The sequence below is a fragment of the Bos taurus genome, chromosome 5, assembly GCF_002263795.3.
Source record: "Bos taurus isolate L1 Dominette 01449 registration number 42190680 breed Hereford chromosome 5, ARS-UCD2.0, whole genome shotgun sequence".
NCBI lineage: Eukaryota > Metazoa > Chordata > Mammalia > Artiodactyla > Bovidae > Bos > Bos taurus.
This window is the reverse complement of record NC_037332.1, coordinates 114,724,034-114,740,900: the sequence shown is the minus strand read 5'-3', so window position 1 is coordinate 114,740,900 and position 16,867 is coordinate 114,724,034. Positions and strand designations below refer to the sequence as shown.

General features: G+C 51.3%; 1 protein-coding gene across 2 annotated transcripts in view; it reads right to left on the bottom strand.

The window, feature by feature from the left end:
• Positions 1-15,227: 15,227 nt before the first annotated feature.
• Positions 15,228-16,867, bottom strand: part of SAMM50 (SAMM50 sorting and assembly machinery component) — a 30,619-nt gene continuing 28,979 nt past the window's right edge. Inside the window, exon 15 of one of the 2 annotated variants that reach the window (NM_001046623.1) lies at positions 15,228-15,438. In NM_001046623.1, coding sequence (NP_001040088.1) covers positions 15,393-15,438 — 46 coding nt within the window. In that variant the 3' untranslated portion in view covers positions 15,228-15,392. The remainder of the gene's footprint in view (positions 15,439-16,867) is intronic. The other variant, XM_059886764.1, reaches the window with a different exon arrangement.

Below are 16,867 nucleotides of genomic sequence, written 5' to 3'. Positions count from 1 at the left end.
TGGATAGTCCCCTAGAGACAGAAGAGGGTTAACCGGAGGGCCGGCCCTGGAGAAGGAGAGAATGAAGGATTGCTACACCGCCAGCCCCGAGAGGACGATGGGGAAGCGGAGATTCGCACATAAATCCTGCTGCAGAGTGGGGTGCATGGCCTGGTGAGAAGGCCCCCGGCTGAACTGCAGAGCGAGCGCAGGAGAGAGTAACCAGCTTCTGGGAAGAAGGGGCTATAAATGATCCCTGCCCTTCCCTCCCTCCTTCCCACCCCTCCTCCCCACCCTCCTCCCCATCCTGGTCTTCCAGCCTCCAGCTTTCCAGAGCTCCCTGCTGACCCCATGATGGCCCTTCCCCCGCAATCAGGGAGTGTCGCCTCTGCTTCTGAACCCCACACAGAGCCTTGCACACACTCAGAGCCCAATCAGTGTTCACTGGATGGTTGGAAGGATGGAAGGATGGATGGATGGATGGATGAAGGGCAAATGATGGATGACTGGAGGCTGGTGGTAATTACAGCAGGAGGTTACTCCTGCCACTTGGGATAATTGTGACGTTTGCATCCACCCAGAAAAGCTTTTATCGATGGACACAAATTATTTACGGCTTCTTCGTACACTCAGTCCCAGTGACAGATGTGGGGATGAGGAAATGAGAGAAGAAGGCGTGACATGGAAACATTAGGAAGCGAAGCTTTACTGGCGCTTGCTTTCCAGCTGCCTCTTCAGGAAGGAAAGGGGGGCTGACAGAGCCTATGCTGGGGGGAGAGTGGGGTCTAGCATTCAAGGAGGGACTGGAAAGGATCAAACCACGTCAATCCCAAACCTCCCAGGCGCTTCTGAGTTAATGCACACCAGCTGGCTGCGTGGGGCCGTGGGAAACCACAGGACCTGGAGGAGGAGCGCTGGTCCGGGCCTTAGACTCTGCATTGCTGATGCACCCCCAAGTGAAGCTGATGCCTCTGGCTTTTTGGTTCCTGTGTCACTCTCTGAGTGGGAAGGCTATACAATATTCTTTTATTAAAAGGTCACCATGGGCTTCTGGGGTAAGAAAATCGCCACCACCGCCCCCCCCCAGAATATCACTTGTTTTCTCAGAAATTTCCAAGTGTATGATGCTAAAAGACTCCCCTTTAACGCACTCACTGTTTTAAAATGATGCACAGCACCGATCCTCCAGTGCACAGTGGGAACCCCAGTGACCGAGCCTGGGCCTAGGAGGTTTCAGGCCTTCTCAATGTATTTTTTAAATCCTCCAACTACTCAAATAATTACTTTTTAAAAATGTATGCTGGTTGGACTTCCCTGGTGGTCTGGTGGTTAAGAAGCCAATGCAGGGGACACGGGTTCAATCCCTGGTCCAGGAAGATCCCACAGGCCGTGGGACAACTAAGTCCATGAGCCACAATTACTGAACAGTCCCTGCTCTGAAGTAAGAAGTCACAGCCGTGAGAAGCCTGCGCACCGCAGCGTGAGAAAGCCCGTGCGCAGCCACAGAGACCTGGTGCAGCCATAAATAAATAAATACAAATTAAAAAAAAAACAAACCTCCAAAATAAAAAAATTAAAATTAAAAAAAAAAAGTATGCATGCGGCTCTCCTGCTCTCCTCCTTTCGTGGATGGGAGGGGCAGACCCCTGCCAGGGAGGAGGCGCCTGGGCCATCTGCTCAAGGGAAGGGACAGAAAGGCCATTGTGAGTCTGGTCAGTCGTCCCCCCACCAAAGGATGAAGGTCTCCCTTTGAAACCCGGATTCCCCTTTTTAGTAAAGGAACCATTGTCACCAGAACGAGGCTCCAAAGGCCAGGCTGGGGTGGGGGGCGTCTCTCCTATTCTGACCCCTTTCTTCACCTTCCGCCTCCTCTCCCTTCCTGACACTCCTGCTGAAAGAGCCTTCTGTTCTCTGCTGCCCCCTTCATGCCTTCATCCTCAACTGTCCTTCGCACGGTCTAATTACAGGTTGAATTGTTTCCCCAAAGCGTGTTGAAGCCCAGTCCTTGGACTGGGACCTTGCCTGGAAGTAGGGTCTTTGCAGATGTGATGGAGTTAAGATGAGTCGTTAGGGTGGGCCTTCGTCCATAGACAGGCAGAGCACCCGGGAAGCTGGAGGCAGTCCACAAGCCAAGACACACCAAGGGTCCCCTGGGACACCAGAAGCTAGAGAAAGGCGTGGGAAGGTCCTCCCAGAGGCTTCAGAGAGGCCTCATGGATTTGGACCTTGATTTCGGACTTGCCATCCACAGTCAGCCCCAGGGGAGCAGAGTGATTACCCCCCCAAGGAACCACATGTATTTGGAGGGTAGTCTGGCTTCCCTGGTGGTTCAGATAGTTAAAAAAAAAAAAATCCGCCTGCAATGCAGGAGACCTGGGTTCGATCCCTGGGTTGGGAAGATCTGGAGGAGGACATGGCAATCCACTCCAGTTTTCTTGCCTGGAGAATCCCCATGGACAGAGGAGCCTGGTGGGCTGCAGTCCCCGGGGTCACAAAGAGTCAGACACGACTGAAGCGACTAAGAACACACTGGCTTCCCAGGTGGCTCAGCAATAAAGAATCTGGTGTGCCAAGTAGGAGACTCGGGTTCAATCCCTAAGGTTGGGAAGATCCCCTGGAGGAGGAAATGGCAACCCACTCCAGTATTCTTGCCTGGAAAATCCCATGGACAGAGGAGCCTGGCGGGCTACAGTCCATGGGGTCGCAAAGAGTCGGCTATGACTGAGTGACTGAGCACTTAGTGAAGTCAGCCAGTCCCCTGTCTAGGATGTGGGGTCATCCGGGACTCCTCCTTCTCCTGGACCTGTCGGTCTTGTCTTCAATCTCGTTATCAGCCCTCCTCTCTACAAGCCTGAGCTCATGCTTTTGCATCACTCACCTGGATCACGATAAGGGTCTCTCAGCCAGGAAATCCCAAATCTGATCACAGCACTCCCTGGCTGCATTTTTCAAAGGCTTCCCAAGACCCCCAGTCCTTCCTTGACGCTCCATGGTCTTGTCACCGCCTGACTCTCCATCTTTTTGTCCGATTCACAGCTGTCCTCAACAAGCCCTCCTTGACTCCCCAGGCTTTACACACGCAGTGTGCTCTCTCCCCACCTTGCTTCTCTGACTTGACTCCCCCCCAGGCCCAGCGGCTCACCTCCTTCTTGGTGTCTCTCCGTTCCCTGGAGGCCCTTCTGGTTGAGTCATCACACTGGGTGACGTGGGTGTTTGTCACATTTACTTATTCATTCATTTGCTCATTCATTCATTCAACAAGCGTATCAAGTGCCTGCTCGTATAGAGCTTCCATTCTAGGGGACAAAAGCTCACACACACACAGAGTTCAAACAGAAGGTTGTCATAAGTGAAGGGCAGGTATGCGGTTTATGGGAATCCCCTGGCGGTCCAGTGCTTAGGACTCTGAGCTTTCCCTGCCTGGGGTGTGGGTTTGATAAGGTCCCACGAGCCACGTGGCCAAAACAAAAAATTATGTGGGTTTAAACACCACATTGACATTAACGATTCCCACGCTTCCTTCTTTGGTCCTGTAGCCACTGGGCTCCAGATCCACGAACCTCAGGGGTTAGCAAACGACCAGCCCAGCTATCCAGCCTGTGCCTGTTTTATAAGATCTGAGACCTAAGGGTGGTTTTTAAATAGTGAAAATATATCAACAAAAGAATGTTTCCTGGCAACTTTCTGCTCTTTTTCTTAATTTTTTTTTCTTTTTTCACAATCAGATTCTTTGCCACTATTGCAGATTTTAACATAAGAATAATCATGCTCCTTGCAGAAATGAATACATCTTTTTTGTTTTTTTGGCTGCACCATGCAGCAAGCAAGATCTTAGTTCCCCAAACAGGGAGCGAAACTTCTCCCCTTACGTTGGAAGTGTGGAGTCTTAACCACTGGGCTTCCAAGGAAGTCCCATGAACACATCTTTTAAATGCTTGATTTTTCTTTAATTCTGCTACCAATTATTTGGAAATATTAACCCAGAATATTTGAGAGAACTGTCTTTTAAATAGAAGTTTACTACTTCCCTGGGAGTTCAGACAGTAAAGAATCCGCTTACAATGCAGGAAACTTGAGTTGGATCCCTGGGTCAGGAAGAGCCCCTGGAGAAGGGCATGGCAACCCACTCCAGTATTCTTGCCTGGAGAATCCCATGGACGGAGGAGCCTGGTGGGTTTCAGTCCATGGGGTCACAGAGTCAGACACGACTGAGCGACTAACGCTTGCACAGCTGACACTCCAGAGCAAGGGGCCTTAGAGGCTGTGGGTGCTGTGCGAGGCTTATGTTCATTGCTGGATTTGAAACTTGTGTAGAACTTGGAACATTCTTTATCCTGAAGTCTTTTGTCTGCGGGTCTAGTGTGCCTTATTAATTTCAGAGATCTATTATTCATTTCCCCGCGGAGCAGTCAGGAACTTGCAAGAGAATCACTAACTTCGGCTCCCGTCACCGTGTCTCCCCGAACCATCCGGACTCCGACAGGCACCGGCAGCCTTGCGTGGGAGCTGTCAGATCTGGAGTCAGGCTTGATGAAAGAGCTGCTTTCCTTCCCGGCCTTTACCAATCTTCTGAGCTCTGTGTGCAGTTCAAATCGATTCCACTTGTTTTCCAGGCTGTCTTGGCATTTCCATCTCATTCCTGAAGAAGGCAAGCTATAGATTTTCATGTACATGTCTTAGGATAAACATTAAGATTGGATCCGACTTAAATTGCTAAATAACACACACCTCACCTATTTCATCCGAGTTTTTCTTTTAAAACAATATATTTTTTTTATAGAACCTGCCTGACAAACACACCTTCAGCCATGTGATCAAGGCCGATGTCACAGCCGTCAGCCACGGTGACAGCATGTGCCCTGATGTGATGGGATGAAAATGACAATTTGCCCCTGTGGTCATCCCCCTCAAGCCCACAACTCCAGTCTAATCAGGAGAAAAACAGCAGGCAAACTCCAGTTGCTTCTGCACAACCGGCCCAGGCCTCCGCCAAGCTGTCAAGGTCATCAAAAAAAGGGAAGTCTGAGAGATCCTCACCACCAGAGGAGCTAAGAAGACAGGACAACTGGGGTCATGTGGGACCTGGACCAGAAAAGTACATGGGGTGAAAACGAAGAAAATCTGAGACTAGATGAGTTAGTGGTAACGTGTTCGTGTGGGTTCATTAGTTGTAACAAACGGACCCAGACTAATGTGATGAATGTAATTAATTGCTCATTAATAATTGCAATAATTGCTCATTAATAATGAATGTGATTAATGGGCTCATTAATGTGGGAAAGCTGGGTGAGGGCGGTGTGGAAACTCTGCCCTCTTTTCAAAATGTATCTGTAAACACAGAACTATAAGGCGGAAGGCTCAGTTTTAAAAAGTTCATCATCGATTTTTAAAGAGCTGGGTTACTCTTTTCACCTTCATTTCAAAGGAAAGATTTCCATTTTCCAAGTTTTCAAAGCTCATAAGGAAGTCAGCTGGGGAATCTGTTATGAGCAGGCGGCAGCCTTCTCCGCCCTCTGTCCCCACCCAAAACCTTTGCAAATCAATTAGATATTTGTAGAATCCTTTTGGATCCATGGTTCTTAATTTCCCTTAAATGGACTTCAGGTGTTAACCCTCCTGAGTGTTCTGGCTTCGTCAGCAGACACGAGCAGTTGCAAGCGAACTGAGGGGAAGCTGCGGGGACCCAGGGGAGCAGCCATGCGCAGATGGGGTGCCCTCCGAAAAGACATCAACAGTCCACCTGAGAGCTCGCTCACCTGTCCCGGCACCTGCTGCCGGCAGGGGGCGTTCAGGTCTCGAGATGCATTTGCCTTTCCTCTGCCTTTGGCTCCGTCTCTCGGTGACCGACGTCCACCCTCAGCAATCACTTAGTTTCTTTTTTTTTAAAGTTACTCAAGCCCAGAAGAGGTGGGACTTGTTTCCTTATGTTCTCTGACAAGAGAATGACATGCAGAGAAATGAGCTCTTTTCCAGCTCCAGAGTCTCAGACACCAAGGACTGGGGAGGACTGTGCGTCAGTGGGAGTGTCCAGAGAAGCAGAACCAATAGAAGATGACATATCACTACATGTGTCTCAGGAGGGATAGACAGCTAGACAGATGTAGTCTTCTCCTATATAAACAGAGAGAGACAGAGACAGATCCCAGGGCGGGCGTCAGCCAGCCCATTAAGGATCCGAATAAAACAGAAGTTGGAGGAAGAAAGAAGTTGCCCTGTTTCCTGCCTCTCTGTTGAACTGGGACATCTCCTCTCCTCCTCTCCTGCCCCTCAGCTGGATTTGCACCCCAGCTCTGCTGGTTCTCAGGCCCCGGGACTTGGACTGAATTGTGCCACCAGCCTTCCTGAGTCTCTAGCTGGCGGACAGCAGATAGGACTTCTCAGCCTCTGTAATGGAGTGAGCCAATTCCCTGTATTAAATCTCCTTTTATATGTATATGTATCCTACTGATTCTGTTTTCCTGGAGAGTCCTGTCTTTGTTCAGTCGGTAAGTCATGTTCAACTCTTTGCAACCCCAGGGACTGCAGCATGCCAGGCCTCCGTCCATCACCAACTCCTGGAGTTTGCCCAAGTTCGTGTCCACTGAATCAGTGACGCCATCCAACCATCTCATCCTCTGTCGTCCCCTTCTCCTCCCGCCTTCAATCTTTCCCAGCATCACGGTCTTTTCCAAGGAGTCGGCTCTTCGCATCAGGTGGCCAAAGTATTGGAGCTTCAGCTTCAGGATCAGTCCTTCCAATGAGTATTCAGGGTTGATTTCCTTTAGGATGGACTGGTTTGATGTCCTTGCAGTCCTAAGGCCTCTCAAGCGCCTTCTCCAGCACCACAGTTTAACTCCTGGAAATGCCCAGCTACTCTCCCCCTGAGGCCTTTGTATAGGCTGTTCCTCTTCCTAGTTGCTGTTCCCTTCACCTGCTGCCCTGCCTGCTTGCTTCTTCTTCCTCACATCTCAGCTTAAGTGTCCAGTCTTCAGAGAAGCCTCTTCAGACCCCACAGAACAGGATCAACACACTCCTCCAGCACCTTTCTGGATCTCTGAGACCCACTGGAGAGTCAGCCTGGGCTCCCCCGGGGTGTTGGGGGCAGGCGGGGGCGGGGGGCGGTGGGACCACAAGACTGAGGGGGAGCTGACTCTCAGAGAGGGCGAGGGGCAGGCCCCGCAGAACAGAGGACCAGCGGCTGGCAGCTACAGGTCACTGGAAATGGCCGGGGGCAGCGGGCACCTGGGGCGGGACAGGGATGAGGGATGAGCAGACACGAGAGGCCCAGGGGATTCAGGGATAAATAAGGAGGCCGCGTGGATGGATTATAGGTTGGGGGTGGGAAGGCCCCTTGCACTCCTGCTCCGAGCCCAGCACCAAGCACGTGTGTTGAGTGAATGAGCAAACGAACAGAGGAAGTGAGGATTCAAGGCCTCTGGCTCCTGGCTCCTGAGCACGAGCTTTTCCTGTTCCCCACACCCGGAAGGGCCAGAGGAGGCTGTTTCCAGACAGACAGGAGGCGAGGCCGAGCCCAGAGCTGAGGCCGCGGGGATGGGAAGGGTCAGAGTCCCGGTGGCTCGGTCCTGGCCTGGCACTGCAGCTGGTTCCTATCGGTGCTCAGGTGAGGGCTGTGCATGCAAGCTTGCGGACGAACCCGACCTCACCTTCACTAGAGCAGCAGCTCAGAAGTCTCACCCCGTGGGATCTCAGCTTGTCCCCCCGTTAAGGACAGCATATCCACTTTTACCCTACGTGTTCAATGTCCACTCACGCCACGGTCTCCTGACTGTGTTCTGATACTTCCAGCCGTGGCTCTGTCTGCTTAGTGTTTCAGGGAAATTACGTTTAGATGAGCGGTAATTTCTGGGTATGATAATAAGATTGAAGCCGTTGTACTTGGGTCTCTGACTCAGTCTAGGGAGGTCACCTTCTATTTCACATGATGGATGGAGCCAGGCTGGCTATTATCTCAGCCAGGCGAAGCCGGAATATTTTAATTGACCAAGCCCATCTATCTAGTGACAGAGTAGAAAATGCTTCCTTTGTTAGAAACGGATTGATGGAAAAGGAGGAAAAACTGGGTAGAGAGGCTGCAATTCTCATAGTTGATCCAGATTCGTAGAATGTACGTTCTTCTCAAAAATGATTAGTGTTTATTTCCCCAGCAGGATAATGCACGAACAGTCTTTGTTCTTTAAAGTTATCTAATGATTTGGCAAAGGAATCTGGTAATTTACTCATCAGGGGAACGCCATGTAGAGTCACAACCAGGCTTGGGGACGAGGTGACCATCGGGCCCTCTGGCAGAGCATCCTTTGTGCTTCAAGGCGGCTGGTTTGACCTCAGGAAAGCAGAGTCGAGATGGCTTCCCATGGTTCACTTCTCAGACCCACACGTATGAGTGTAAACGTAAAACATGCCTACGTTTTATTCCAAATTTAAACCAATCTTTTCTCTTTACGGTACACCCAGGTGATAATTCAGGAAAGACTCAAAATTTCTGCCCTGCTCACACCACGCTCTGGATGGTATTTACAATCCAAGCTAAAGCCCACCCACTCCATCCTCATCCCTACTCCCACCCACCCCAGTGCGGACAGCAGGTCTCAGCCCCTACTGTGTGCCAGGCCCTCCACGTACATTTCCTCCAACACAGAGGTTCCACCAGCCCCATTTCACAGAAGAGAAATGTGAGGGCAGGAAGGGGAACATGGTTTATATCTGGTAATAAAAGGAGGGTTTTTAATTCCCAGCTTGTCCCTCAGCAAAGACAAGAGTCCCTTCTCACTCAGGTCCATACAGAGCCCTCACAAGGACCCTAGGAATTACTCTGGTCGTTTCGCAACCCTGAATATTCACTGGAAGGACTGATGCTGAAGTTGGAGCTCCAATACTTTGACCACCTGATGTGAAGAGCCCACTTAACTGGAAAAGACACTGATGCTGGGAAAGATTGAGGGCAAGAGGAGAAGAGGGCAAGAGGATGAGATGGTTGGATGGCATCACCGACTCCATGGACATGAGTTTGAGCAACCTCTGGGAGACAGTGAAGGACAGGGAAGCCTGGCGTGCTGCAGCTCATGGGGTTGCAAAGAGTCAGACACGACTGAGTGACTGAACAACAACAAAGATGTTTCCTGGTGATTCAGTTCCCTGGGGTGACACGTGCACTCACACAAGCACGATAGTGGGTACAAGTGCTGGGGCCTGGACACGGGGCAGGGCTGAGCCCCAGCCCGCCCTCGAGGCCACTGTATCCTACACCCTGGGACTGAAGCAAAAATGCCAGGTTCACTGGAGAACATCCTTGGTGAGGCAGAAACACTGGATTTCATTAAATTCCAGCCCTTTAACATTCTGTGCGCTGACACAGGGGGCACAGAGGCACGTCTGTCTCAGGGAAAAGCTGAGTGGCTGGGCTGGGGGAAACAGCCACTCTTCCCATGAAGTGTCAATCATTGTTACTTAAGGAATGACTGATGACCTGGGGTTATTCAGATGGGTTACTTGGCAGACATTTCCTTAAAAATGAATGAAGTGAGCTTCAAGGAAAGCAACTAACAGAATTTGCTGCCAAGGAGAGCATGGGAGCTTTCACGTGAACACTGGAACTTGGAGAAACTCGTATCTGCCACCGTGAGCTTGGCAGCTTCGCAATACTTAAACGATTCTTCTGATGAGAGTGGTGGTGACATTAATGAATGTGATCTTTTAATTTTGCATAATCATGCCATGGGTCGGTATTTGGAAGATTTGCACAACTTTGTGGGCCAGTATTTCCCAAATGACCACTGTATGATGCTACAAAAATCGTGCCTGGGTAGCAGACCCAGTTACAGTGCCAGATGGACCCATGGACTTGATGTAACTGAGTGTGAGAAGTCACTGATGTGATTTCAGATTCCAACTGGCAACTAACCTTTGAAAAACCACCACTTGTTGAGTTTTGGTGAATTATCAAAGAATATTCAGCCAAGTCATCTGAAAAGACTATTAAAGTAACCACGTCTAAGGACTTCCCTGGAGGTCCGGAGGTTAAGAGTCTGCTTTCCAACGCAGGGGACGGGGGTTTGATCCCAGTAGGGAAACAGATTCCACAGGCTTGAGGAGCAGTTAAGCTCGTGCACCACAATGAAGATTAAAAAAAAATACTCTCCTCTTTTCCAAATACCTATCTATATGAGGTTAGCGTTTCTTATATACCTAAACCACTCTAAGTGCAAGAGATTGATGCAGAAGTAGATATAAGAAACCATGTATTTTTGAAGACACCTAATAAAGAGATTTGCAAAACGGCCAAACAATGCCACTCTATTCACTCTATTTTTTGGAATAGTTGTTTTCCCTCCCATAAAATGCGATGTATGTTAGCCAGCAATGGGTTTGTTATTTTTAAATGAATTATGTTTTTCAAAATTTTGTCTTAATTTCTAGTTCAGTAAGTATTCATATCCATCTACATAAACAAAAGCTCTTTGGAGGGTCCTCCAAAATTTTTGGCAGGGTGAAGGAGTCCACAGGCCAAAAAATCTGAGAAACGCAGTCGTACACAATCATCTGAAGAGATCAGTAAAAAGATAAAAGAGGCAATATTTAGTTATTGTCCCTGAAATTAAATGTTGGTGCTGTAAACAAGCTTTTAAAAATGGTCTAATACGTGGTTGTGTCATGGAGATCATTGACCATGTAAATATTTCATGAAGCGGTACTGATGGCTTGGGAGCGAATTTCTGGGTAAGCATCATCTGGTTCAGAAAATGCTCATCTGGCTGGGGTTCAAGTCCAGCCTGAATCACAAAGTACCCACTGCTTTCTCCTTGTATCTAACATGGAAACACAGGCAGGGCGATCGACGGTGTTACATGTCAGCTCTGAGCTACATGGGGGCATAAAGCCTCAGAAAACCCACAGGCAGCATCCTTGGGACCCCGGGAATACAGCACCTGAAGGGACCAAACCCAAGTCCTGTCCTTTGACAGAAGAGGGCGGCAGCCAGAGGGAAGGAGTGGGTGGGGCTGGTGAAGAGCCCTAAGGACCAGGGCAGCATCAGGACGTGGGGCCCGTGGTTATCCACCTTCCGTGCCTCCTCCCTGTATCCTGTATCCTCCTTCTCCTTCCTCAGAAGCGCAGGTGCTCCCACTTCTGACGGGCCCACGGCAGGAACTATATAGATGCTAAAACAGTCAAACAGGGCCCACGGGCACCCAGGGGTGATGTGTGCTAAAGGAGAACCACTCCCAACTCCAGCCCTCTGCTGCCTGTAGCAATGAAGACTTCTTGTCGTCCGACCCACTTCTTTAGAGAAGCTAGAAATGGAAATCTTGGGTATAGCCACCTGATTTATTTATTTTTTGGCTGCGCCGGGTCTTCGTTGCTGCATGTGGGATCTTTAGTTTTGACATGTGAGCTCTTAATTGCACCACGTGGGATCTAGTTCCCCGACCAGGGATCAAACCTGGGCCCCGCCCCCCACCCCGACACCCTGAATTGGGAGCACAGAGTCTTAGCCACTGCACCACCTTAGGAAGTCCCCAGCCACCTGATTTCAAACATTTCATTTTCTTTCAAGCGCAGCTCTCTGCTTTTTGTTCTAGACTAAGGCATCCACTTCTCTTTGGTGATCTTTAACATAATGCTGAAGCTGAAGCTGAAGCTCCAATACTTTGGCCACCTGATGCAAAGAACTCACTCACTGGAAAAGACTCTGAGGCTGGGAAAGATTGAGGGCAGGAGGAGAAGGGGACGACAAAGGATGAGATGGTTGGATGGCATCACTGACTCAATGGACATGAGTCTGAGTAGGCTCCAGGAGTTGGTGATGGACAGGGAGGCCTGGCGTGCTGCAGTCCATGGGGTCGCAGAGAGTCGGACATGACTGAGCGACTGAGCTGAACTGAACCACACAGTGCATTTGAGCACATCTAATTACCCTCAAGGCAGGTTTATCTGGTCTTAAGCAAATTCACATGGAATTTAGAAAGATGGTAATGACAACCCTGTATGTGAGATAGCAAAAGAGGCACAGGTGTATAGAAGAGTCTTTTGGACTCTATGGGAGAGGGAAGAGGGGGGATGATTTGGGAGAATGGCATTGAAATATGTATATTATCATATGTGAAATGAATCGCCAGTCCAGGTTCGATGCAGGATACAGCATGCTCGGGGCTGGTGCACTGGGATGATCCAGAGGGATGGGATGGGGAGGGAGGTGGGAGGGGGGTTCAGGATGGGGAACACATGTACACCCGTGGTGGATTCATGTCAGTGTATGGCAAAACCAATACAATATTCTAAAGTAACTAGCCTCCAATTAAAATAAATACATTTATATTAAAAAAAAAGCAAACTCACAAACTAAAGAGAATTCTTAGCTTCAGGAGCTGTGCGGGTATGAGGAAGATGTCAAAAGTGCAGGGTCTATGCCGGAATCAGCCTCAGGGGAAGTGTGGCCTGACCTTCGTCAGCAGGGCCTGCTTGACTGTCCTCTGCTCCAGTGACCGAGACCCTTGTAGCACAGCCTGTCTCCTCCTTGGGTAGTAAAAGCCGTGCAGACAACAGACAGGAGGGAGGGGGTCGGCGGGGCGGGACACGGGCGGCTGGCGGCTCAGCTCCAGGAGCACGTGGCTGATGAAACTTGTGTAAAAGGTCAGCGTGCGAGGGCAGAGACCACCACAGGGTCACAGTAACGGGCGACACGATGCATCGCAGACGGGTTTGCTTCTGCAGGCATTGAGACAACTATCTTTGCTGAAGCTAGCCTCGGTCATACGCACATGACTGGCCCAGCATGTTTCCAGCAAGGGAGACGGCAGCGATCCCCTTCAGGATGAAGACACGGAAGGCTTCGTGTCTTGGCCCATTCCTTTGCAGAGTGACATGAAACCCTGATTGAACAAATATTGAACTCCGGTCTAATCCCAAAAGCTCAGGTATTTAGAGAAAAATGAAGTCAAATTAAGATGCAAAGGGAATTCCCTGGTGGTCCAGTGGTTAGAGCTTGGTGCTTTCACTGCTGAGCAGTGGCCGCGGGTTCGATCCCTGGTTGGGGAACTAGTGGGAGGCACAGCCACAGAGACTCGCGGAGGCAGGGTGGTGCTCTTCACGCTCCTTTTCATGACATCTTTTGCTCTAAACAGCAGCTGTGAAGCTCAGTCCACAGTGAACTGGCCTGGGCTCTGGTCCTCTAGCACTTTGTGAAGGGCTCCTGGCTTCCTGCTCCAGTCTGCCCACTGAACCCCACCAAGAAGGGACAGAATTCTGATCTCACCCCGTGTCTCCACCGCTTCCACTCCACCCTGTGAAGCAGCCTGAGAAGCGTGTTTGCCACTGAAACCCGCTCCTGACCTGGCAGATGGCCGACCTGCTGCGCTTTCATTAAGGAGCTAGGCTGGCGGCCCGAGGTGACCCGGCCCTGCGTGATTAAAGATGCACCGTTTCAAAAGTGACTTCTTTTTGGATTCTCCACCAGAGTGGGAGATGAATTCACAAAGGTCATGGAGTCTGAGAGTCTGGGTTACCTGAATTTTTACTGTTCCTAATCTGTAGACTGAACACAACAGAGCCCTACTGTGGGTTTCTAATTTTGCCAAATGTATCGATATGAAACTGGAAACAATAAAGCAACTCAGGGGAAAAAAAGTATATTCTCCCAGGTTCCCAACTATTAAGAGAGGTAAAATTTTCTCCTTAAGTATCCTCTGCAAAATCTCCATAGTTCACGTGGGCTGTGAGGGGGAGATACGCCTCGGAGGCCTGAGTGCAGGTGGGTCCCTGGACTTGGGCGCCCTTGGCGGGAATATTAACCAGGTAATGGGAGGATGAAGCTGAGGGGCACTGAGCCCCAGCCGGGGGCGTGGGGGTTGGGAGGGATATCTGATAGGAAACTCTGGCTAAGGCCCACTGGGATAACACCTGCACCCCTGGACATTTTTACAGGGTACCGTTTTTAGAAGAATTCAGAGAAGGTTTAAATTGTTAAAACTTTCTTCTCACGTGAATAATTAAGTCTACCCTAAAATATTACTTTGAGAGATAGATACTACGTGTGTTAGGCAGGATAAAGGTTCCCCAAAGATGCCCACGTTCCAGGTTCTCCTGGAACCTGTGGGTATCTGACTCAGTGTGGCTGGTGCATTATTAGACTGTGGTAGATCTGAGGCTGCTGACCACCTGATGGTAACATCAGACCAGCGTGGAGTGTCCGGGTGGGCCAGAGACGAGGCAAAGAGTCAGAGGGAGAAGGAAGATTGAGCTGTGGCATTGAAGACACAGGAAGGGGCCATCAGCCAGGGATCGTGGGCGCCTCAGGAAGCTGGGGAAGGTCAGGAAGCCGACCCTCCCCTGGAACGTCCAGCAGGCATGCGGCCCTGCGGACGCCTGGTTTCAGGCCAGCAAGACCCATTTTGGACTCCTGGCGTATGGACTGCAAGGGGACGGCTCTGTGTCACGCTGAGCCTCTAGGTGTGCGGTGCTTGGTTAGAGCAGCACGGAAGCGGATTCACGCGTCTTTAACACGAGGTGGCTGCGCCTCCCTCCTTGCCTCCCTGCCATCAGGCTGGTTCATCCTTGCAGGGCGCTCACACTGGCTGAGATGACCCTGTGCCTGCAGCCCTGCACAGGCCCTTCTCAGCCAGCACTGAGTCACAGCACGCACGCCCCCTAGCGGCGGGCTCTGCGGATCGCTTCATGGAGAATGCCCATCACGGTCATGAGAATTTGAGGCGGGCGCTCACAGAAGCTTTGAGAAACAGCCCAGATGGACTATTTCAGTCAATCCACCAAAAAATATAATAGTAATGATGATAATGAGAGTTGTTAGTCACTTAGTCCTGTCTGACTCTGAGACCCTATGGACTGTAGCCCGCCAGGCTCCTCTGTCCATGGGACTCTCCAGGCAAGGATACTGGAGTGGGTTGCCACGCCCTCCTCCAGGGGACCTTCCCGACCCAGGGGTCGAACCGGCATCTCCTGCACTGGAGGCAGATGCTTCGCTACGGAGCCAGCCACCAGGGAAGCCCAGGAATGAGGATAATAATAACTCTTTCTAATGCTGTTTTACAGTTTGCACACAGCCATCCCATTGCTGATTCCACCTAATCTGTGGCAACTGAGCACTGAGACCCGAAGAGTCCGGGATGAAAGGGGAATCAGGAGGTGACTGGCCGGCCCCCCACCCGGAGGCACGCACGAAGGAACGCGCACAAGGCCACCTGACCTCAGAGAAAGCGGCAAGCGCAGCCTCGGAGAGGAAATCCCATCCACGAAGCGGCCGAGGATCTGTATTTGAAAATTTATTGACATGGTTTTCCACAAGGACTGCAGTCGAAGGATCCGTGAAGCGTGTCTGTCTGGAGAGAGAGTGTGGCCCTGAGAATCTCAGTGCTGCCTGCATCCTGGAGCCGCTGCTGGGGGGGCTGGAGGACGTGCTGCATCCGCTACAGGAACCTGATCCCAGCTCCGAACTGGACGCCGTCACAGATCCTGGAAAACAAAGTGCTTTCTCTTAAGGCAGGAAGTCAAAGCTCAGGTCTGCCCTGCTCGCCCCGCCGCTGTCGGCACCAGAGACGTGCACGGTTCAGACACAAGGCCCGTGGCCCTGCCTCTCGGGAGGCCCGGGCCCTCCTGGCCTCCCGGCCTCACCCGCTGGCCCTGGCCACTCCCTCCTCCACCTTCGGAGGATGGATGAGGGAACGAAACGGGAGACACAAATACCCCTCCCTGCTTCCTCCTCTACTCCTGTTTCCCCAGTCCTGACCCAAGTAGAGACAACAGGAGGACCTCGAGCGAAACAGTCACCAACAACAAAACTCTGGTGTGGGTGGTGGGGCGGGTTGGGGGAGAAGCTTTGTTTATTTCTAAGGCTACCAGGATGACCCAGGGAGGTCGGGGAGGGAGCTGGCAGGAGTGCAGAACCCAGAAGAGTCCCAGGGTCTGGCAACAGCAGAACCCACAGTCCCGCAGGGTTTGCCGTGACCACCGCTTGGCAGCCTGCTCCTCTCACAGGAAAGAAAGGACGCAGGAGGTCACGCGGGTTGCAGCATCTGTCACCCACTGAAACTTTCGCAGGTTCCCTTCTGTGTGCTGTTGATCACCAGCTGACAGGCCCCTGGGCCCAAGTTCAGATGGGCAAGGGGGCCGAGCAGCAAGGAGGCGGCTGTGGTCACGGCAGGGTCCTGGGAGCCGAGCTCCGCACCCAGACGCACGCGTGCCCGAGGGCCTGGCAGTGTCCATGACGGCCTGGCCCCTGTGCCAGCCGCATGCAGCACACAGGCGGAGAATCACTGGCCGAGGTGCGTTCCTGGGACCCCCCCAGTGATGTTGATGCCCACCGGGCCAAGAACTGCCCCCCAGCACGGAAGGTGGTCTCCCGCACTGCCCACCTGCTGGCTGGGCTCAGAGGCAGGACCAGGGCTGTATGATCCTGGGGTCACAACGCCAGGAAGCAGAAGCTTCCAGCGAAAGCGGAGTTCCAAATCCCAACCGGCAGTTGATGACGATATGTTTGTGGAACACGGCGTGTTTTTGCAAGTTCTGACAGTTTCCAGAAAAACTGGACAAGAACAGCCCCCTCATTCAGAGGAAAGCTGATGTTTCAGTGTCACAACACCTGTGCCTCCCCGCTCCCCATCCTTAGAACTTAAGATGCAAGAAAGCTGACAGAAAGTGGTTTTCAGCCTGACTGTGAGCCGGGGAACAAAATAACCGGATCAATTAAGAGACTCGAGACAGAGAATCACTGCTGTTGCCAGTGACCACCTGCAGGGTCAAGGGTACTCACTGACAGACGGTGTCAGCAGAAGTCACCTGACCGGAAGGGACGCCACAGTCCAGCCCCAACGTGACCCTGAGTAAACCTCACCGCTGTCCTTAAATGGCAAAGACCCACAGTCAGGACACGACTGTGTTTGCA